The sequence below is a fragment of the Oncorhynchus mykiss genome, chromosome 4 (genome assembly GCF_057628025.1).
Source record: "Oncorhynchus mykiss isolate SJ-2025 chromosome 4, ASM5762802v1, whole genome shotgun sequence".
NCBI classification, from domain to species: domain Eukaryota; kingdom Metazoa; phylum Chordata; class Actinopteri; order Salmoniformes; family Salmonidae; genus Oncorhynchus; species Oncorhynchus mykiss.
In genome coordinates this window covers 74,213,776-74,237,049 of record NC_143025.1, presented here as the reverse complement: position 1 = coordinate 74,237,049, position 23,274 = coordinate 74,213,776, and the positions used below count along the sequence as shown (strand labels likewise).

The 23,274-nt window shown below is 44.3% G+C and overlaps 1 protein-coding gene across 7 annotated transcripts in view; it reads right to left on the bottom strand.

The window, feature by feature from the left end:
- utrn (utrophin) overlaps positions 1–23,274 on the bottom strand; it is a 329,934-nt gene that overhangs the window by 34,146 nt on the left and 272,514 nt on the right. For all 7 annotated transcript variants that reach the window (XM_036975991.2, XM_090232999.1, XM_036975989.2 and 4 more), the window contains 4 exons: positions 19,601–19,758; positions 16,106–16,272; positions 12,935–13,046; positions 5,016–5,152 (listed from right to left, as the gene is read on the bottom strand). In XM_036975991.2, coding sequence (XP_036831886.2) covers positions 5,016–5,152; positions 12,935–13,046; positions 16,106–16,272; positions 19,601–19,758 — 574 coding nt within the window. The remainder of the gene's footprint in view (positions 1–5,015; positions 5,153–12,934; positions 13,047–16,105; positions 16,273–19,600; positions 19,759–23,274) is intronic.

The following is a 23,274-nucleotide window of genomic DNA, read 5'->3' as shown; positions in this document are numbered from 1 at the left end:
GCAGTGGCAGACCGCGTGTAACAACACCTGCACAGGATTGGTACATCCGAACATCACACCTGCGGGACAGGTACAGGATGGCAACAACAACTGCCCGAGTTACACCAGGAACGCACAATCCCTCCATCAGTGCTCAGACTGTCCGTAATAGGCTGAGAGAGGCTGGACTGAGGGCTTGTAGGCCAGTTGTAACCGGCAACAACGTCACCTATGGGCACAAACCCACCGGCGCTGGACCAGACAGGACTGGCAAAAAGTGCTATTCTCTGAAGAGTCGCGGTTTTGTCTCACCAGGGGTGATGGTCGGATTCGCGTTTATTGTTGAAGGAATGAGTGTTACACCGAGGCCTGTACTCTGGAGCGGGATTGATTTGGAGGTGGAGGGTCCGTCATGGTCTGGGGCGGTGTGTCACAGCATCATCGGACTGAGCTTGTTGTCATTGCATGCAATCTCAACGCTGTGTGTTACAGGGAAGACATCCTCCTCCCTCATGTGGTACCCTTCCTCCAGGCTCATCCTGACATGACTCTCCAGCACGACAATGCCACCAGCCATACTGCTCGTTCTGTGTGTGATTTCCTGCAAGACAGGAATGTCAGTGTTCTGCCATTGCCAGCGAAGAGTCCGGATCTCAATCACACTGAGCTGGTCTGGGACCTGTTGGATCAGAGGGTGAGGGCTAGGGCCATTCCCCCCAGAAATGTCAGGGCACTTGCTGGTGCCTTGGTGGAAGAGTGGGTTAACATCTCACAGCAAGAACTGTCAAATCTGGTGCAGTCCATGAGGAGGAGATGCACTGCAGTACATAATGATGCTGGTGGCTGTTACTTTGATTTTGACCCCCCCTTTGTTCAGGGACACATTATTCCATTTCTGTTAGTCACATGTCTGTGGAACTTGTTCAGTTTAAGTCTCAGTTGTTGAAACTTGTTATGTTCATACAAATATTTACACATGTTAATTTAGCTGAAAATAAAAGCAGTTGACAGTGAGAGGACATTACTTTTTTTCCCCTGAGTTTACATCCAAACCATTGGTTGCAACCAGCGGCTATGCTTAGAATAGCCAGAAGGGGGCGACAACAGGGGCAAGCAGTAGCACACAGGCAGAAGCCCACCCCAAATCCTAACCTTTACCATTATTCTGGAAAACTGGCCTTATTAGACCAGCATCTAGGAGCCCATCCAGATAGAATCTCCCCTTTAGTCTTGGGGCTATGGTCCAATTGTTTCTAATGATTCAACTATTCATTTCCAAGTGATAATTGAGTCCCTATTTAAAGAATTTTAGTGGAATATTCCCAAGCAAGTCTTTGTCGCCCCAGGCCTGTACTTAGTGTAGTTGTTAAGTATGCTTTTTAAGTTTCTGCACTGATTATTAGTCATACTTGACATTTGACAGCAAAACCAAAATGATCAAGAGATCATATTCAATCTGTCTTTCACTTATTACAGTGTCATTTCATGTGCAGTCTTCAAAATGAAAATCTATTTCTAAACATTCAGGGTTGTACTGCACAGCGCACACAGATGAAACACCTTGGGAAAGAAAAATGAATTTAATATAGTGAGAAAGAACGGTTGCTAAATATAGATGTGATAGGAAGAGAAGCATCTTGTTATTTTGGAGATGGAGAGGATGTTTAGATAATTGCTTGGGTGCTCTGAAGGTGAAAGTGGAGACATTGAAACAAAGCTCTGCATCATGGATAAGTGTCTCTCGCAGTGGGAAAGAAAGCAGTAGCCGTCACTTCTCTGCCCGCGAGGAGACTCCTACTGCACCAGATCCCTCAGGGAGGGAGAGATTCAGCTGTTTTGGGCTGCTGTCTGCGGTGAGCTACCACTGTGTGCAGCCCCATCAACTGGTGCCATTAGGAAGTGGGCTTTTTCACCTGAGAGCAGCACCAACCAGGGTTTGAGTTGATTTGTTTACAGCCATACACTGCTGTGCTGAGCTCTTCAAGGTACTTCTTTTACTCACGACAGGCTGGGCCAGGGGTGTTGTAACCTCCGGATGGGTGCACTCTTGTGAAAAAAATGAAGAGAGCGAGGGAGGAAGGGAGAGAGGGAGACCTTGGGAGCATTTAGCTCTGAAAAATGTTGCTGTTGCGAATGCAGTCAGAAAAGGTAGCAGGAGTAAGGTTCCTGGAGAGACAGTGATGTTGAGCCTAAAGAGTTGACTTTCCCCTGGGATGGCAGTGGGCCAAAGACAAGTCCAACTCCATCCTACCTCCCTGGGCCTGGCTAAACGGAGTAACCAGCCTTCAATAGGACTCATATTATCATGTCAACGTTATAGATTTTTTGCATTGTACAATAATCACATGACAAACAAAAAGCAAACATACCTCACATAATACATTTACTAGTCTATTTCTTACTAAATCACTTTTCTTTACAAGTGTGTGGAGGGCATTTGTCTTTCAAACGGTGTCATAACTATTTTCTGGTACAGTTTTTCACACGTCTCTGCATTGAACTATGTTGCTGGCAGGCAGAGTGTGTCTGTGTGGGTATTATTGTATCAGGGGAAGGGGCTGACTGGGAGGTACAAAGACAACAGTAGAGCCAACAGTAATGGACCTTGGACAGACACTGAGAGACAGCGAAACACAGAGTTTTAAAGTTAAGGGGAAGGATGGGCAATTTTGATTTGCAATGCCTTGATGAGATGACACTGTGTGTGCAGAGGGCAGAATATATTGTGATGCCAATTCTGATCCAATAGAGAGATGTTGCTGGAGCGGAAACAACAACGAGCACAACGAGAACAACGAACGTGGTACCTAGTTGTGTTGAGTAAAACGCTGCCCTCATCAGTATGGTTTACAGGATGTTGTATTGTGTCATACTGTATTATGTCATATTGTACCTTTTCACTGAATACCAATGAAACGATTAAATCCTGTACACACTTCTATGCCAGTGCACCTCAATAGTCTTGAAGGACAAGCCGCCCTGACACTCTTTCCTCCCCTCCACTCCTCTATCAGGGGGCTTAAGAACACCTGTGCACTCTGACACCTTTTCATGCCTCCTGTCACAGAGACAGACAGACAGAGGTGGTGCAGGGAAACTTCGCCATATGTTCGGAGGGGAATATCATTAGCCCTCGCTCGCTACCACATCCTCCGCTAGGGCTTTCCACTCAGTTTGACAGAAGTGTGTGTGCGAATGTCTCTTCAGAATGTGTCTATATCTGTGCTGTGTTATTGATTCCACCCAAATCAAATCAAATCAAGGAGATAAAGATGGAGAGAGAAAGAGAGAGTGAAATAGGAAGTCTGAGTTAATGTGTTTTAAGACGAGTCCCCAAAAGCACAAACTCCAACCCACACAACACCTAAACTCATCGGTCTCCCTGCTAGAGTTTTTTATTTTTTTATTTCACCTTTATTTAACCAGGTAGGCAAGTTGAGAACAAGTTCTCAAGAGTTAAAGCAGTGTACAGTGTTATCCTGAACTCTTCCAAATACGGTGGTGAACAGCACATAACACACCAAGCTAGGAGGCTCAGACACGTCTTTCACATTAACACGTGTCTCTGTGTCGAATCACAAATCCTGTTTGGCGTGTAATGAAGGAAGAAGCGTTAGGAGGGAGTTGACAGTGGGCGGGGTTCTGTGTTCTATAGGTTGGGAAAACGTATGAGGAAGCAGAATAACCGTGACCAGACACACACACAGAGAGAGAGAGAGAGAGAGAGAGGGAGACAGAGAGAGAGGGGGCACGAGAGAGTGAGAGATCAAATCAAATTGTATTTGTCACATGCGCTGAATACAACAGGTGTGGCTTTTTTTCTCCCTCCCTTCCTCTCTCAGAGATGGCCTGATTCACTATCTCCACACACTGAATGTCAGAGTGTTTCTGTGTGTGTGTTTGTTTGTGTGTGTGTGTGTCTATGTGTGTGTGTGTGTGTGTGCATGTGTGTGTCATTGTGTGGGCTTAAAAGTAAGAATTGCAGACTCAGTGCAATACGTTTCTGCTGTAAAACTGCCTGTATTGTACCAGACTTCCAGCAGTTTGTGGATGGTAGAGAAGTCAGGCGGGAGAAGAAAAGTGGAAATGAATGTCATGGAATAGTCATATTTCTCCAAGTCTCCATTTCATAACAGCTTTTTAAGGAATCTCTCTACCATTTCCCACCTTTTAAAAGGGATCTGTCAGGGAGACACTGCTGCAGGGATAGTGGGAGGAAAGCAGAACGGAGAGAGGAGAGGAATGAAGAGGGTGGGCCAGTCTATCTGAGGAGTGGACATCTGAACTGTGTGTGTGTGTGTGTGTGTGTGTGTGTGTGTGTGTGTGTGTGTGTGTGTGTGTGTAACTTCTTTGGGGTAAGGTTATAATTCACAGTTTGTTTTTAATATTCACTTGTGCAACTCAAGTAAAAGTAGAAGGGGAGAGAGAGAGAGAGCGAGAGAGAGAGAGAGAGAGCGAAACAGAGAGAGAGAGAGAGAGAGAGAGAGAGAGAAACAGAGAGAGAGAGAGAAAGAAACAGAGAGCGAAACAGAGAGAGAGAGAGAGACAAAAATAAATAAATAGCGAGAGGGAGCGAGAGGGAGGGAGAAAGAGAGAAGGAGGGATGCACAAATATGGAAAGATACTGAGACAGAAGATATAGCAAAAAGCAGAGGGTGAGATATTGAGATGTGGAGAGAGAGGGAGACATGTTCTAGGGAGCTGTTAGTATATAGAGACAGAGAAGGTTCAGATCATAGAAGGGGACATAACTCACACCTCAAGAGGGGGGCACTCACCACCCTCCACTAGCATCTGCATAATCTGTAACGCTAGTTAAACACCATTACTGAGGATTTATGTGTGTCCGAGCAGGCGACTGGTGAAAAATCGAGACGGACTCACTCCAGAGCAGAGCAGCAGCTCTGTGCAACACAGGAGATATATGGCCTGAATCTTCCAGGGGGTATAACAGTCTACAGACAGGGAGAGGAAATTAGTGTTGACAGAGGGCTCACCCAGGCAACACAACGACCCCCTTCCTCCCAGGTACCTACGTCTCCATATTGTCTCCTTCTAGAAACGTCTGGACCGGTAAGTAGCCCAGCCGGGGGTGCTTGGCAAAGTACTTCTTGGAGCGGAACTTGTTTTTCAGCACCTTGGTGAAATCACGCATGTCCTCACCCGAAGTAGTCTGGAAGAGTGAGAAAGGGATGAGACATTTTGTAAGAAGGAGTTCATTAGTTCATTAGAAAACACATCTTCTAAGAAAGTGGCGGATTCTGCTTTGCCAGTGAAAGTCCTATTATCACAGTGCCCTGACCTAAAGAGGGCCTATTCTTCCTAGGATTCAGGGAATAGCTAGGGAGATTCAACTTCCACAAACACACTCCTAAGCAGGGGAACACACATAAACACACTGTGACGCAAAGGCACACACAGTCTATTGAGTTCATATGGCTTTTAGCTAATAGAGAGAGAAAGAGAGAGAGAGAAAGATAGAAAGAGAGAGAGAATGAGAGAGAGAGAGAGAGAGAGAGATTTAGAGTTAGATAAACTTTGATTTTTTGTCAGGAGCATATACAGGATGCTGATTTTGGTCGGAATTACGGAATCATCTGGAACGTTTACAACTACCAAGGATTATTATTCTATACATCAAATTCTCTGGAAAACAACAGAAACCTGAAAACACCATTCAACCTGGAACTGAGTGAGTAATGTTTAGTCTGAAACTATATTTTATTTCCAAAAGCTAAGAAGAAAAATACACAACATTACTTGGTAAGGACTGAATGCTAACATAAGGCTGTCAAACAGTCTACTCCAACCAAATGGAGAGGCCTTAGAAGCTGCCTCCCGCTGTCTCCCGGTAATTCAAATACAGTACCCTGTGTATGTAAAGAATGATAAGGCAAGAATAGATTACAAAATAAAGCTCCTTATGGAAAATCAAGAGACACTTTTTGGGAACATCAGCAACCTTATCCTCCACACAAACCATGCCCTGGCATGGCACAGTGCTATATCAGCACACTACCCCTTTGTTAAGAGAGGGGGTGTTAACGTCTTGGTGACAGGGGGGCAGTATTGAGTAGCTTGGATGAATAAGGTGCCCAGAGTAAACTGCCTGCTACTCTGTCCCAGATGCTAATTTATGCATATTATTACTATTATTGGATAGAAAAAAACTCTGAAGTTTCTAAAACTGTTTGAATGATGTCTGTGAGTATAACATAACTCATATGGCAGGCGAAAACCTGAGACAAATCCAACCAGGAAGTGGGAAATCTGAGGTTTGTAGTTTCATTTAAGTGATTGCCTATCCAATATGCTGTGTATATGGGGCCAGATTGCACTTCCTAATGCTTCTAGCAGATGTCAACAGTCTTTAGAAAGTTGTTTGAGGCTTCAATTGTGGAAGGGGGTTGAATAAGAGCTGTTTCAACAAGTGGACTAGGCTGAGGCCAATCAGTTGTTTACTACGTGGTCACACGGGCACCTTCTGTTTCCTCTGTAATGAATACGCTATTGTCCGGTTGGAATATTATTGAAGATTTATTATAAAAAGACCCTAAGGATTGATTGTATACATCGTTTGACATGTTTCTACAAACTGTAATGGAACTCTTTTGACTCTTCGTCTGGATTTTGCGCTCGCGCATTGTGCCTTTGGAATAGTGAACTAAATGCGCGAACAAAACGGAGGTATTTGGACATAAATATGGACGTAATCGAACAAAACAAACATTTCTTGTGGAAGTGGGAATCCTGGGAGTGCATTCCGACAAAGATCAGCAAAGGTAAGTAAAGATTTATAATGCTATTTATAACTTTTGTTGACTCCACAACTTGGTGGGTAACTGTATGGCTTACTTTTGTGGCTGAACGCTGTTCTCAGATGATTGAATATTGTGCTTTTGCCGTAAAGCTTTTTTGAAATCTGACACAGCGGTTGCATTAAGAGCAAGTTTATCTTTAATTCTATGTAAAACATGTATCTTTCATCAAAGTTTATGATTAGTATTTCTGTTATTTGATGTGGCTCTCTGCAATTTCTCCGGATGTTTTGGAGGCACTTCTGAACATGGCGCCAATGTAAACTGAGGTTTTTGGAGCTGGAACTTCAGTCAGCACAGACCCAGACAACAGTCCAGCACAACAACACTCTCTTAACCAGACCCGGAGTGCTGGAGGTGGAGAGAGACATATCTGCACTCTGGACAGTGGTGAGACAACTTCAACAGGAGAAAGAGAGGAGAGGATCAGACTGCTGGAGTAAAGGTTGAGGGGGATGGCGTGTGACAGAGAACAACCCACTAGAGAGGTGGCCACCCCCCACAGAGAAGCAAGCAGAAGAGCCCACCTCAGCACCCGACAAAAGTCTCGACACCACAGCAGAACAGTCCACACCAGACCCTGACCATAGCGTCGACATCACAGCAGAACAGACAAATGAAGAACCCCAAGCCCAGAGGCTCTCACCCCCTCTGAGCACCCCCCTGTCAGCCACCCTGATAGCCCTTCTAACAAACCCCCCACACCCACTGAGGACATATACAAGACACAAATTGTTCTCCTTATGGACTCAAATGGGAAATATATACAAGAAAAAAAAAGAATTCCCCAAACTCTGGTGTCCAAACACCCAGCGCACCCTAGACCTTCTGTCTGAGGACCAACTAGGTTCACCTAGCCACATAATAATACACACAGGCACAAACGACCTGAGAACACAGCAGGAAAGTTTGGCCACAGCACTGAAGGGAGTGATTAAAAAAGCTTCTTCTACTTTCCCCACCCTGCTACCACGAAAAGACTTCCACCCTGCCACAATTACAGCGGGTAAATGCAAGTATTTCCTGTGACTGTGCCTCAAAAACAAATGTTTTCCTGACCCATCACTCCACCCTGGACTTGAACAGCCTCTAAGACCAGGTCCACCTCTACAAGGCAGCAGTGCCCACCTTTGCCCGGACTCTAAAGGACATCGCTCTCAAACGCAGCCCCAAAACTTCACACAGGAACAACAGATCAATAGACACCCTGCCCAGACCAGCGAGACACCCTGGCAGTGAGCGGGCAAACAGGCCCAACCCCCACACTTACACTAGCCCAAGCCAATGGCATGTACCAGATGCTCAGCATGCTCTGCTCACACTTACTGGCCTGAGGCCAAACCACACAACCAACAACATTGGACACTTTATGGAACACAAAGCCTTCACTATATCATCCTGGAATATCCAAGGCCTGAGGTCATCTGCCTTTGGCCTAAAGAGCAGGAACCCGGACTTCACCAAAGAAATCGGTAATACAGACATTGTCATCCTGCAAGAAACCTGGTATAGAGGAGACGAACCCACTGGTTGCCCTCTAGGTTACAGAGAGCTGATAGTCCCATCCACCAAACTACCAGGTGTGAAACAGGGAAGGGACTCTGGGGGTATGCTAATTTGGTATAGAGCAGACCTAACTCACTCCATTAAATTAATCAAAACAGGAACATTTTAAATTTGGCTAGAAATTCAAAAGGAAATGATCTTAACAGAGACAAATGTCCTCCTGTGTGCTACCTATATCCCCCCACTAGAATCCCCATACTTTAATGAAGGCAGCTTCTCCATCCTGGAGGGGGAAATCAATAATTTCCAGGCCCAGGGACATGTACTAGTCTGTGGAGACCTAAATTCCAGAACCGGACAAGAACCTGACACCCTCAGCACACAGTGGGACAAACACCTGCCTGCAGGTGACAGCATTCCCTCCCCCATATGCCCCCCTAGGCACAAATATGACAACATAACCAACAAAAACGGGTCACAACTCCTGCAGCTCTGTCGCACTCTGGGTATGTACATAGTCAATGGTAGGCTTCGAGGGGACTCCTATGGTAGGTACACCTATAGCTCATCTCTTGGCAGTAGTACTGTAGACTACTTTATCACTGACCTCAACCCAGAGTCTCTCAGAGTGTTCCCAGTCAGCCCACTGACACCCCTATCAGACCACAGCAAAATCACAATCTACTTGAACAGAGCAATACTCAATCATGAGACATCAAAGCCAAAGGAACTGAGTAACATTAAGAAATGCTATAGATGGAAGGAATGCAGTTTGGAAACCTACCAAAAAACAACTAGGCAACGACAAATTCAATTATTTTTAGACAATTTCCTGGGTAAAACGTTCCACTGTAATAGTGAAGGTGTAAACTTGGCAGTAGAAAATCTTAACAGTATATTTGACCTCTCAGCTTCCATATCAAATCTAAAAAATCTCAAATAGAAAATCGAAGAAAGTGAACAACAATGACAAATGGTTTGATGAAGAATGCAAAAATCTAAGAAAGAAATTGAGAAACCTGTCTAACCAAAAACATAGAGACCCGGAAAACCTGAGTCTACGCCTTCACTATGGTGAATCACTAAAACAATACAGAAATACACTACGGAAAAAGAAGGAACAGCACGTCAGAAATCAGCTCAATGTAATTGAAGAATCCATAGACTAACCACTTCTGGCAAAATTGGAAAACACTAAACAAACAACAACACAAATAATTATCTATCCAAAATGGAGATGTAAACCACTTCTTCAATCTTTTTAGCTCTATAACAAAGATTAAAGAGCAAAAACATATACAGGATCAAATACAAAGCTTAGAATCAACTATTAAAGACTACCAGAACCCACAGGATTCTCCAATTACCTTGAATGAGCTACAGGACAAAATAAAAACCCTCCAACCCAAAAAGGCATGTGGTGTTGATGGTATCCTTAATGAAATGATCAAATATACAGACAACAAATTCCAATTGGCTATACTAAAACTCTTTAACATCATCCTTAGCTCTGGCATCTTCCCCAATATTTGGAACCAAGGACTGATCACCCCAATCCACAAAAGTGGAGACATATTAGACCCCAATAACTACAGTGGGATATGCATCAACAGAAACCTTGGGAAAATCCTCTGCATTATCATTAACAGCAGACTCATACATTTCCACACTGAAAAAAAATTTACTGAGCAAATGTCAAATTGGCTTTTTAACAAATTACCATACAACAGACCATGTATTCACCCTGCACACCTTAATTGATAACCAAACAAACCAAAACAAAGACAAAGTCTTCTCATGCTTTGTTGATTTCAAAAAAGCCTTTGACTCAATTTGGCAAAAACATAGAGACCCGGAAAACCTGAGTCTACGCCTTCACTATGGTGAATCACTAAAACAATACAGAAATACACTACGGAAAAAGAAGGAACAGCACGTCAGAAATCAGCTGGTGTTGGGGGTAAAATATACAACATTATAAAATTAATGTACACAAACAACAAGTGTGAAGTTAAAATGGGCAAAAAACTCACACATTTCTTCCCACAGGGCCGTGGGGTGAGACAGGGATGCATCTTAAGCCCCAACCTCTTCAACATATATATCAACAAATTGGCGCGGACACTAGAGAAGGCGGCAGCACTCGGCCTTGCCCTACTAGAATCTGAAGTCAAATGTCTACTGTTTGCTGATGATCTGGTGCTTCTGTCACCAACCAAGGAGGGCCTACAGCAGCACCTAGATATTCTGCACAGATTCGGCCAGACCTGTGCCCTGACAGTAAATCTCAGTAAGACCAAAATAATGGTGTTCCAAAAAAGGTCCAGTCGCCAGGACCACAAATACAAATTCGATCTAGACAACATTGCCCTAGAGCACACAAAGTGTACCTATGATGAAAATTACAGGCCTCTCTCATCTTTTTAAGTGGGAGAACTTGCACAATAGGTGGCTGACTAAATACTTTTTTGACCCACTGTATTTCCCTCAGATTACACAGATCCACAAAGGATTTGAAAACAAACCCAATTTTGATCATTCCCATATCTACTGGGTGAAATTCCACAGTGTGCCATCACAGCAGCAAGATTTGCGACCTGTTGCCACAAGAAAAGGTCAACCAGTGAAGAACAAACACCATTGTAAATACAACCCATTATGTTGATTTATTTTCCCTTTTGTACTTTAACCATTTGTACATTGTTACAACACTGTATATATACATAATATGACATTTGAAATGTCTTTATTATTTTGAAACTTCTGTATGTGTAATGTTTACTGTTCATTTTTATTGTTTATTTCACTTTCGGATATTATCTACCTCACTTGCTTTGGCAATGTTAACACGTTTCCCATGCCAATAAAGCCCTTGAATTGAACTGAGAGAGATCTCAGTACTTGAGCAGGGTTTGTGTGTGGCGCTTGAATAGTGTGTTGTGGCAGGTCGGCTACTGTGCCAGAGAAGAGTCTGTAAAATCACAATAGAGAGACTTGTCAAACTTGTGCCCAAACAACTACTTCGGAGGGACGACTAGACCACAGCACACAATTTATTCTACCATGTTTTTGCTCAATAATTAATACTAGCAATGTGGGAACAATCAAATGAAAAAGTAATACTACAATGAAATGAAAAAGCAATATTGTGCACATCAAATAAACAGTGGGACCGATATGAGAAACTGACAATGTTTCTAAAATGACCGCAATGGGACCAGCGGCTGACATTTTACACAGCATCATATTGATCTTTACCTCCTAAATCAGGTTATGGTCCTAGGCCTCAGTATTAATATGTACTTTATCAATTTTGGAGACATTAATGTAACATCAAAATGTGTTTTGTTCTGTGTGGAAGAGAGGGTACTGTAAATGTGTTATTGTTTTAGAGAGGGGCTTATTTCTCGGAGGAAATAAGTTTGATTTCATTCAATAAAAGAGGATCTCTATTCAACACATGGTGTGTAATAAAGTATTTATTCCTCAAGGTGGCCTGTGGTTCTGAAGCAACAGTGAGAGAATCAGCGGCGTAGCGTAACCTCACTGTTTTGTTCGGTCCTCTCCAGTAAAATGGATCAGACGGCCAAGAATCCACCATTTCATACTTACCCATTTACATTGCTTACACTAATGTCCCTTTCATACACAGACTGAAATCTCACTCATCTACCATGCCTGCTACTTTTTTACCTGCGTCTTTGTATAACTGAAAGGTGTAGGTGGAAGAGAAAAAGGACAAATAAAACCCACCTAAAGACCTAGTCATGATTCCTGTATTTTCACAGACCCTCTAACCAAAATACAGGTATCAGGTCTGTGTGAATGGTTCTCTACTTTTTTGCAGGTAAATTAATAAACACTTCAATTGTTTAACACCGCCCTAATTTGAAATGCAAACAGCCCTCAGTGTTTAACAACACTCCCTGACCCCACCCCTCCCAATTTGCCAGTTACCCACTGATATGTTTAAAAGGGGTATACCTGCATTTCAGTGGTAAATAAGGAGTTGTTTGAAAGGGGGTCCTATTAACATTGCCTAATATTTTTTACAGGTGATATACCATATCATCTGTCTGAAATGGGGCTACATCAGAAACAGAAAGGCCAGATTGTGTATGGAAGTCTGACATTGCAGTTTGACTTTCTGCTTCATAACTGAAAGCTATAATATTATTTGCCCATGCTTAAACATGACTTGTATAATGTTTTCACCCCACAGTCACTGAAGGCAGTTAGCATTACACAGCCAGGACAGGAGTGATTGCTGTTCCTCATGGCTGGCGGTCTGTATCAATATCCAGGCTATCAAATTTGCAGATTGAAAAACTAAATTAAATCACCCAAAGAAAATAAACATATTCCCCGACCAGTCGAAGTGTGACATTCAGCAATATTCCGACGCTGTGCGTGAGCTCTACTAATGTAAAAAGAGAAGACTGTTCAATTTCTGCAAATCCCCTCCGTCCCTCTCTCACCTGAAACAGTGTTGGAAAAATGCCTTTCAGAAATTATAAACAGCTCAAAGAACAGAAGTCTTTTACTGTTCGCTCGGTTGAATCCAATTTGCGCTCCGGGTTCGTGAAGAATAAGGTGGCACAGACGTGTGTGTGTGTGTGTGTGTTCCTCACCGGCGTGCAGTACTCCACCATGGGGTAGTTGAGCTTGTGGCCCTTGGCGGTTCGTCCAGAGAAGAAGCAGCTCTGACACACGTCATAGTTAAAGTGCTTCAGACTGCGATACCTAGGGATGAGGGGAGGGGGAGATGGATAGTATTAGTATTTTATTAGGATCCCCATTAGTTACTGCTAAAGCAGCAGCTACTCTTCCTGGGATCCACACAAAACATGATACATTACATAATACAGAAAATTAATAGACAAGTACATCACAAGGACAGAACTACATTTAAAATATGAATACATGCTTTCATACATATGCCTTCATAATCATGTGATTCATAGACGCTATTGAATGCAATCCAAAAACGAAAATGGAAACGCAATAACAAGGAGATGTTTTTGAAATAGGCTGACACTTTTCTCTAAATTCCTCAGATGTGAAAATAGCCACTTTGTTTCGATCGCGATAGAGACAGAGTGGAGAAACAAGAGAATAAGAGTGATGAGCGCATCGTGCAGATTTCTCCATTTCTCTTTCATGCATCTCATGTGTGTCCTGCGCTGCTCTCATCTGAGCTATTCCAGGGCCTCACACGGAGCTACCGATGTTCTGTCACCACTTTCTCTCACCAATCCCTCTGTGAATTTCAAAATGGAGGACACATACACACTCAAACCCACAGTCTAAAATTCAGAATGCCACCTGCAGCTCTATCCCAATGCACCTCACCATTGTGCTCAAAACAGAATATAAAAGATGTCCGGAAATTGAGATGGGCCCAGTTCAGGCAATGTAATCAAATCAAATTTTATTTGTCACATGCGCCGAATACAACAGGGCATAGCGGGATTTATTATAGGCGTCTGGATTAGTGTCCCGCTCCTTGAAAGCGGCAGCTCTAGCCTTTAGCTTGGTGCGGATGTTGCCTGTAAATCCAAGGCTTCTGGTTGGGATATGCACGTGCAGTCACTGTGGGGACGACGTCGTCACTTATTGATGAAGCCGGTGAATGAGGTGGTATACTCCTCAATGCCCTTAGATGAATCCCGGAAAATATTCCAGTCTGTGCTTGCTGGTAGAAATTAGGTAAAACGAATTTAAGTTTGCCTGCATTAATGTCCCAGGCCACTAGGAGCGTTGCTTATGGATGAGCATTTTCTTGTTAGCTATGGCCTCATACAGCTCGTTGAGTGCGGTCTCTCTCTCTCTCTCTAAGGTAATCTGATTGATGACAGAGCCCACAGCGATACATCAGACAGTAGGGGCACAGTACAACCCACGTCCCACGCCCCATTACACAGCAACATGCAGCGTATTACTACACAGACATCTTTCATTAGCGCTGACACAGACAACCACTAATGAATGACTATGGGATCTACACTGAGCGTACAAAACATTAAGAACACCTTCCTAATATCAATTTGCACCCCCCCCCCCCCCCCCATTTGCCCTCACAACATCCTTGATTCGTTGGGGCATGGACTCTACAAGGTGTCTAAAGCATTCCACAGGGATGCTGGCCCATGTTGACTCCAATCCTTGCCACAGTTGTGTCTAGTTGGCTGGATGTCCTTTGGGTGGAGGACCATTCTTGATACACAAGAGAAACTGTTGAGCGCACCTGATACACAAGGGAAACTGTTGAGCGCACCTGATACACAAGGGAAACTATTGAGCGCACCTGATACACAAGGGAAACTGTTGAGCGCACCTGATACACAAGGGAAACTGTTGAGTGCACCTGATACACAAGGGAAACTGTTGAGTGCACCTGATACACAAGGAAACTGTTGAGTGCACCTGATACACAAGGAAACTGTTGAGTGCACCAACTACCATACACCGTTCAAATATGTTGTCTTGCCCATTCACCTTCTGAATGGCACACATAATTGTCTCAAGGCTTAAAAATCCTTCTTTAACCTGTCTCCTCCCCTTCAGCTACACTGATTGAAGTGGATTTAACAAGTGACGTCAGTAAGGGATCATAGCTTTCACCTGAATTCACCTGGTCAGTCTATGTCATGGAAACAGCAGGTGTTCCTAATGTTTTTTACACTCAGTGTATATTCTACTTCGTAATATCCCATTTTCTGGAAAACCAGCTCTGCTTTACAACACGGTGTTGGCCATTGGGAGGCTCAAGTCTAACCTGTGCAACACTATTCAATCCAAATGTATTTAACTTTCTCTCTCTCTCTCTCTCTCTCCCTCCTTACCCTGTCTCTCTTCCTACTTCCCCTCTCTTTCTATCCCTCCTTACCCTGTCTCTCTTCCTACTTCCCCTCTCTTTCTATCCCTCCTTACCCTGTCTCTCTTCCTACTTCCCCTCTCTCTCTCTCCCTCCTTACCCTGTCTCTCTTCCTACTTCCCCTCTCTTTCTATCCCTCCTTGGATCAATGACAGACCTGTAAAAGCTTGTCTGAAGACATTCTCTAGCTGGTGTAACTACTTAGCGAGGACCAGAGATAATAAACATTACACTAGACACTAGGCTCTGGTTAGCATGATGTTGTGTCTCATTTTGCTCACATAATAATACTGTGACTGATGTCATACCCTCAAAACAATATTGTGTTTAGCATGTGGACATCTGAGGTCTGTTTAATCATAAGAGGGGGATTCTATTGAACTATTCTGACATTATATCAACAGGTGGTGTGTGAGACAGACAGACAGACAGACAGACAGACAGACAGACAGACAGACAGACAGAAAGCAGTGAGAGTCTGAGACCCTAACCCACAGTACACAGTGGATGCCCCTTTGTGTGTGTGTGTGTGTGTGTGTGTGTGTGTGTGTGTGTGTGTGTGTGTGTGTGTGTGTGTGTGTGTGTGTGTGTGTGTGTGTGTGTGTATTTTTGTGTGTGTGATTCTAGAAGTCCTTCTCCAGATGGTATTTAGTTAGGACTGTATCAGCTACTGACATTTAGATAAAGGCCTACCCTCCGGAGCAGGCCTGCCCTTTCTGCTCCACTCAGAGCAGGGAGACCAGCACACCATCAATCCCCTGTGTGTGTGTGCATTGGGTGGGTGTGTGTGAGTGAGTGAAAATGCTCTGTATGCTCTGTATGAAAATGTGTGTTAAGGAGCTAACGTTGAACGCAAATTTGCTGTGTGTGAGTGTGTGGGTGCACATTCGTGCGTATGTGAGTCTAAGTGTGTGTGTGTGTTTACCTGAACCCTACAATGGGGCACTCTTTACAGATGTTACACTTGGCCTGGTGCTTGGCGGTCTCAGCAGCCGCCACTCTGTGTAGGACAGGAAGCCACACCATAGACTGGGGCTCCAGCCTCATCCAATCAACAAACTGCCTGGGCTCCAGCTCCACCTTATTTGTCACCTGGACAGGAAGAGGAAAGAGGAAATTTAAATCAAAGTGAATTCAACTACTAAGCTTCATCCGAAATGGCACACTATTCCCTATATAAAGTGCACTACAATAAACCAGGGTAGACCAATAAACCAAAAGTAGTGCACTATACAAGCGAGGAAGAGGGTTTAGTCTGCCCAAAGTCTGTCCACCTTAAGCAGGTTTATTAAGTGAGGAGTTTTTGTATGGGGGGGGACGAGAGACTGTGGAACCTATTCAATATAGAAAATTAATATTTATTTTGATACAAGGCTTATTTGATCAGAAGTTTTGACGTTTCGGAACTCTTAGGTTGTTACGACTGTACTGATATAAGTGTGATGCATGTGACATCCAGGCAACAAAAATAAAGAAATAATTAAATACATATTTTAAAGGAACTCAGTCCGGCTTTCAACTTACTCTTGAAAGTTGTAATAGTAGAATGCACAAGGTGTCATTTAGAAATTGGGTAGTGCATCATCAGTTCCTCTAGTCATGTCAGTCATTACATACCTATATATTTATAGATATTTATAACTTGTCAGCAGTGTCCCGATCTACTAGCCCATGTCAAAGTTTTTTAGCCCCAAGGTTTAGGAAGCCCTGTTCTAGGAGTCCTGTAGTGGGTATTAAATCCCTTTACACCTGGAGACGGCTGCTGTACAGAACACACACCTGACCTTTCAGTTGCCACGACTACCCACAAAGGTCAATGAGTAAACATTCTGAGAGGGAATATCCGGGACTCGAGGAAGAAATTGTCCACAGGTCACGCACGCACACACACACACACTGCAAACATTCCCTAAGAATCAACATGGCTTCGGTCAAAGAGAGGAACGTTGGAAACCTATTCCTGCGTGTGTGTGTCCGTTCTGTGACCTCTGGCTCTGTTAGGGCTAAATGTCAGATAGAAATCATAGAACCCTGAGATCACACACACAGACAGATGGAGAAGCATGTAGGAAACAACACCGCCACTTCATTGATCCTCAACACTGGGGCCCCACAAGGGTGCGTGCTCAGCCCATTCCTGTATTCCCTGTTCACCCATGACTGCGTGGCCATGCACGCCTCAAACTCAATCATTAAGTTTGCAGACGACAAAACAGTAGTAGGCAGGATTACCAACAATGACGAGACAGCTTACAGGAAGGAGGTGAGGGCCGTGGCAGAGCGGGTCCAGGAAAATAACCTCAACAAAACAGCAGAGGGAGCACACCCCTATCTACATCGATGGGACCGCAGTAGAGAAGGTGGAAAGCTTCAAGTTCTTCGGCGTACACATCACTGACGATCTGAAATGGTCCACCCACACAGACAGTGTGGTGAGGAAGGCGCAACAGCACCTCTTTAACCTCAGGAGGCTGAAGAAATTCAGCTTGGCCCCTAAAACCCTCACAAACTTTAACAGATGCACATTTGAGAGCATCCTGTCGGGCTGAATCACCGCCTGGTACGGCAACTGCACCACCCGCAACCTCAGGGCTCTCCAGAGGGTGGAACGGTCTGCCCTACGCATCCCCGGGGGCAAACTACCTGCCCTCCAAGACTCCTACAGCACCCGATGTCACAGGAAGGCCAAAAAGATAATCAAGGACAACAACCACCCGAGCCAAGGCCTGTTCACCCCGCTATCATCCAGAAGGCAAGGTCAGTACAGCTGCATCAAAGCTGGGACCGAGAGACTGAAAAACAACTTATATCTCAGACTGTTAAATAGCCATCACTAGCCAGCAACCGCCCTGTTACTCATCCCTGCACCTTAGAGGCTGCTGCCCTGTGTACATAGACATGGAATCACTGGCCAGTAACCACCCTGTTACTCATCCCTGCACCTTAGAGGCTGCTGCCCTGTGTACATAGACATGGAATCACTGGCCAGTAACCACCCGGTTACTCATCCCTGCACCTTAGAGGCTGCTGCCCTGTGTACATAGACATGGAATCACTGGTCAGTAACACTAGTCACTTTAATAATGTTTACTTACTGCTTTACTCATTTCATATGTATATACTGTACTTGATTTTAGTCAATACCACTCCGACATTGCTGGTCTTAATATTTATATATTTCTTAATTCCATTCTTTTACTTTTAGATGTGAGTGTATTGTTGTGAATTGTTAGATGCTACTGCATTGTTGGAGCTAGAAACACAAGCATTTCACTACACCCGCAACAACAATGTGAATTGATGAAGAACCAGCTCTGGAGTGTCAAGTCAAGGCATCGAGCCAGAGAGCTGACACCTACACCTATCCTTCCTTCCATCTTCCTCCCTATTGTCTCCTCCTCTCTCCTCCACCAGTCTCCCTCTCCCTCCTGTCCCCTCACATCGTCTAGGTGGCAGAGTTACGGCAGTACAGATCCCTTGGAGGGAGGAGGATGGATGGATGGTGAAAGGGAAGAAGGAGTGAGATTGAGACCCGTAAAACAGGCCGTATTTATGGGCCACCACCTCGTTCATTACAGCCCCATTAAACCAAATGGAGTGGTTGACTGCTCTGCAATTTCTGGCTGATACAGGGAGGTCACGGGGGGGGGGGGGGGTCTACTGGGCAGAGAGGCCAGAGTCATCAGTCACTCTTACTATCATCCGTCTGGCTGTAATGCATTAGGAATTGTGCAGTGAATATCAGACAGTCTTGTTGTAATGGTGGTGTTGATGCGGGTGATGGTGTGTATGTGTGTGTTGGCGTATTTATAAAATAATTATAATAATATTGAACCTTTATTTAACTAAGCAAGTCAGTGTTATGTGTATGTGTTAATGTATGTGCGTGTTAATGTATGTGTGTGTGTGTGTGTGTGTGTGTATGTGTTAATGTATGTGCGTGTTAATGAATGTGTGTGTGTGTGTGTGTGTGTGTGTGTGTGTGTGTGTGTGTGTGAAATGGGGGGAGATAAAGGAAAGAGGAGGTTGTAGGTAGATAAGGGGTGACAGGAGAGGAGTGGTGAAGTGATAGGAGAAGGACTGGATAGAAAGCTCCAGGTTGCTAGTGGCTCCTGTTAAACTCTGTGACATTTCCAATGTCAGCCGAGCTCCATCACCATGCTATTTTGGAAGCCTGAGCGGTGAAATCAGGGAAATTTACTGCTTCCTAATTTAATGCCGCCACTGAATTTATGACTGACGAAACAGGACTCAGGGAAAAGAGAACAATACAATGTGAACCCAAGGACAGGGACCAGCCAACCTTGCATTTAAACGTTCATCGATAGTCATATTGGTTATAGTGACAACGTTCTGGCACTTTCAACAGCAATAATACAAGATGTGTGTTGCAGTGTGTCTGTATACTGTGTATACATACGTGTTGGAAACAGCTTCGGACGCTGGGTTCAATGTTGCTCCCTCCGAAGGCGGCGACCTCTCCTAGTTGCCGTGGTATCTGGATGGCGTCGTGGAGCAGCAGACCCAGCTGTCTCTGGTCACACGTATCCCCCGACGACGCCACCTGACTGAACAGGTCTGGAGGAGAGAGAGAGACACAGAGAGGCGAGGGGTGTGAGACTACAGAAATACAGTTTCTCATCCAAGCCTCCACTGTCAATCTTTATCAGTGAGTGTGTTGTGTGAGAGTGTGAGTCAGCGTGTTGTGTCAGCGAGTGTGTGTGTCAGCATGTGTATTAATAGCCCTATGTGGGTACTCATCTATTAGAGCTCAGAGAGGAGAAGGTAGAGTAGAGGAGTCCTGGTGAGCTGAGCAACCCTGTCAGAATACAATCGAGATGAATCCACAGTCCCACCCTCCCTCTCTCTCCCCTCTCTCTGCACCTCCCTCTATTCCACTCTCCCCTCCCTCCCTCCCTCCATCCATCCGTCTCTTCCTCCCTCCTGCCCTCCCTTCCTCCCTCCCTCTCTCTCTCTCTCCCCTCTCTCCCTCCCCCTCTCTTCCCCTCCCTCCCTCCCCATCCCTCTCTCTCCCTTCCCCCTCTCTTCCCCTCCCTCCCTCCATCCCTCCCTTCCTCCTGCCCACCCTCCCTCTCTCCCTCCCTCCCTCCCTGCATCCCACCCTCCCCTGTCTCTGTAAATCTCCTCACTATCACAGGAGAGCAATCAATTCCCCATCAGCCCCTGCTCTGAGGGTATGACAGGGCATCTGCCCATCGTTGAGAAGGGAAACCTCTCGTCTAGACGTACAAACACTATATTTATTGTTTCAATCGTAAAACAAAACTAAACCAAATTGAATGCAACAGCTCAGTTAATTGTTGTCAGGGCTCTGTCTGCCTTGTTACTCCCAGATAGGATAAAGAGAGAGAGACAAACTTTGATGAACTCCCATATCTGTTAGGCGAAATACAGCAGTGTGCAGTCACAGCAGCAAGATTTGTGGCCCGTTGCCATGAGAAAAGGGCAACCAGTGGAGAAGAAATAAACACTGTGTAATTCAATTAGGGGAGGGGTGGTAGGGTTAGGAGAAAATAATAAAGTAAAATATTGGTATATTATATATACATTTACAAAAAAATATATGGGGATTGGAAATGATGCAGATAATTACATGGATAGAATCCACAATCTGCAATATTAAAGCTGATCTAACCACTAAAAAAATACAGAATACAAATTCTACAACACTGTAAAAACAACCTGTTCATTTATTTTCCCTTTCATACTAACTTTGTATTTATTTTTATATAAACTTTATTTAACTAGGCAAGTCAGTTAAGAACAAATTGTTACTTGCAATGACGGCCTACCAAAAGGCCTCCTGCGGAACGGGGGCTGGGATAAAAAACACAAATATATAGGACAAAACCCACATCATGACAAGAGACACCACAACACGACATAAAGAGAGACACCACAACACGACATAAAGAGAGACACCACAACACGACATAAAGAGAGACACCACAACACGACATAAAGAGAGACACCACAACACGACATAAAGAGAGACACCACAACACGACATAAAGAGAGACACCACAACACGACATAAAGAGAGACACCACAACACGACATAAAGAGAGACACCACAACACGACATAAAGAGAGACACCACAACACGACATAAAGAGAGACACCACAACACGACATAAAGAGAGACACCACAACACGACATAAAGAGAGACACCACAACACGACATAAAGAGAGACCTAAGACAACAACATAGCATGGCAGCAACACAACATGACAACAACATACTGTAGTTGCAACACAACATGGTAGAAGCACAACATGACAACTACATACTGTAGTAGCAACACAACATGGTAGCAACACAACATGACAACAACATACTGTAGATGCAACACAACATGGTAGCAGCACAACATGACAACAATATACTGTAGTAGCAACACAACATGGTAGCAGCACAACATGACAACAACATACTGTAGTAGCAACACAGCATGGCAGCAACACAACATGACAACTACATACTGTAGTAGCAACACAGCATGGTAGCAACACAACATGACAACAACATACTGTAGTAGCAACACAGCATGGTAGCAGCACAACATGACAACAACATACTGTAGTAGCAACACAGCATGGTAGCAACACAACATGACAACAATATACTGTAGTAGCAACACAACATGGTAGCAGCACAACATGACAACAACATACTGTAGTAGCAACACAGCATGGTAGAAGCACAACATGACAACAACATACTGTAGTAGCAACACAGCATGGTAGGAACATAACATGACAATATACTGTAGTAGCAACACAGCCTGGTAGCAACATAACATGGTAGCAGCACAAAACATGGTACAATAATTATTGGGCACAGACAACAGCATAAAGGGCAAGAAGGTAGAGACAACAATACATCACACAAAGCAGCCACAACTGTCAGTAAGAATGTCCATGATTGAGTCTTTGAATGAAGAGATTGAGATGAAACTGTCCAGTTTGAGTGTTTGTTGCAGCTCGTTCCAGTCGCTGGCTGCAGCTAACTACTTGAACATTGTTACAACACTGTACATAGCCAACAATATAACATTTGAAATATCTATATTCTTTTAAAACTTTTGTGGGTGTAATGTTGACTAATGTTTCCCTTATTTATTTCCCTTTCGTTTATTGCCTATTCCATTTGCGTTGGCAATGTAAACATATGTTTCCCATGCCAATACACCCCTTTGAATTGAATGGATTTGAGAGATAGAGAGAGTTGGCGGGAGAGAGAGAGATGAGAGAGTTGGCGGGAGAGAGAGAGATGAGAGAGAGTTGATGGGAGAGAGAGAGAGATGAGAGAGAGTTGGCGGGAGAGAGAGAGATAAGAGAGAGCGAGAGAGAGATATAGAGAGTTGGCGGGAGAGAGAGAGATGAGAGATATAGAGAGAGTTGGCGGGAGAGAGAGATGAGAGAGAGAGATATAGAGAGAGTTGGCAGGAGAGAGATATAGAGAGAGTTGGCGGGACAGAGAGAGAGATGAGAGAGAGCGAGAGAGAGATATAGAGAGAGTTGGCGGGAGAGAGAGAGATGAGAGAGCGAGAGAGAGATAGAGCTGGCGGGAGAGAGAGAGATATATATATAGAGAGAGATGAGAGAGCGAGAGAGAGAGAGTTGGCGGGAGAGAGAGAGAGATGAGAGAGAGCGAGAGAGAGATATATAAAGATAGTTGGCGGGAGAGAGAGATGAGAGCGAGAGAGAGAGATATATAGAGATAGCTGGTGGGAGAGAGAGAGATATAGAGAGAGTGAGAGAGATGAGAGAGCGAGAGAGAGAGAGAGTTGGCGGGAGAGAGAGAGAGAGAGATGAGAGATATAGAGAGAGTTGGCGGGAGAGAGAGATGAGAGAGAGATATAGAGAGTGAGAAAAGACAGGGATGCAGTATAGACAGGAAGAACGATTGAGAGAGAGAAAGAAGGAAGACCGAGAGAGCGAGAGAAATACAGTGGAGAGTGAGAAAGGCGATAGAGAGCGGGGGGGCAATAAAAGGATGGAGGGATGTGGCTCGCCTATCTGCCTGGTGTTGACTTTGATCTCTGTGTGAAACCCTGCCTTGATGTCAG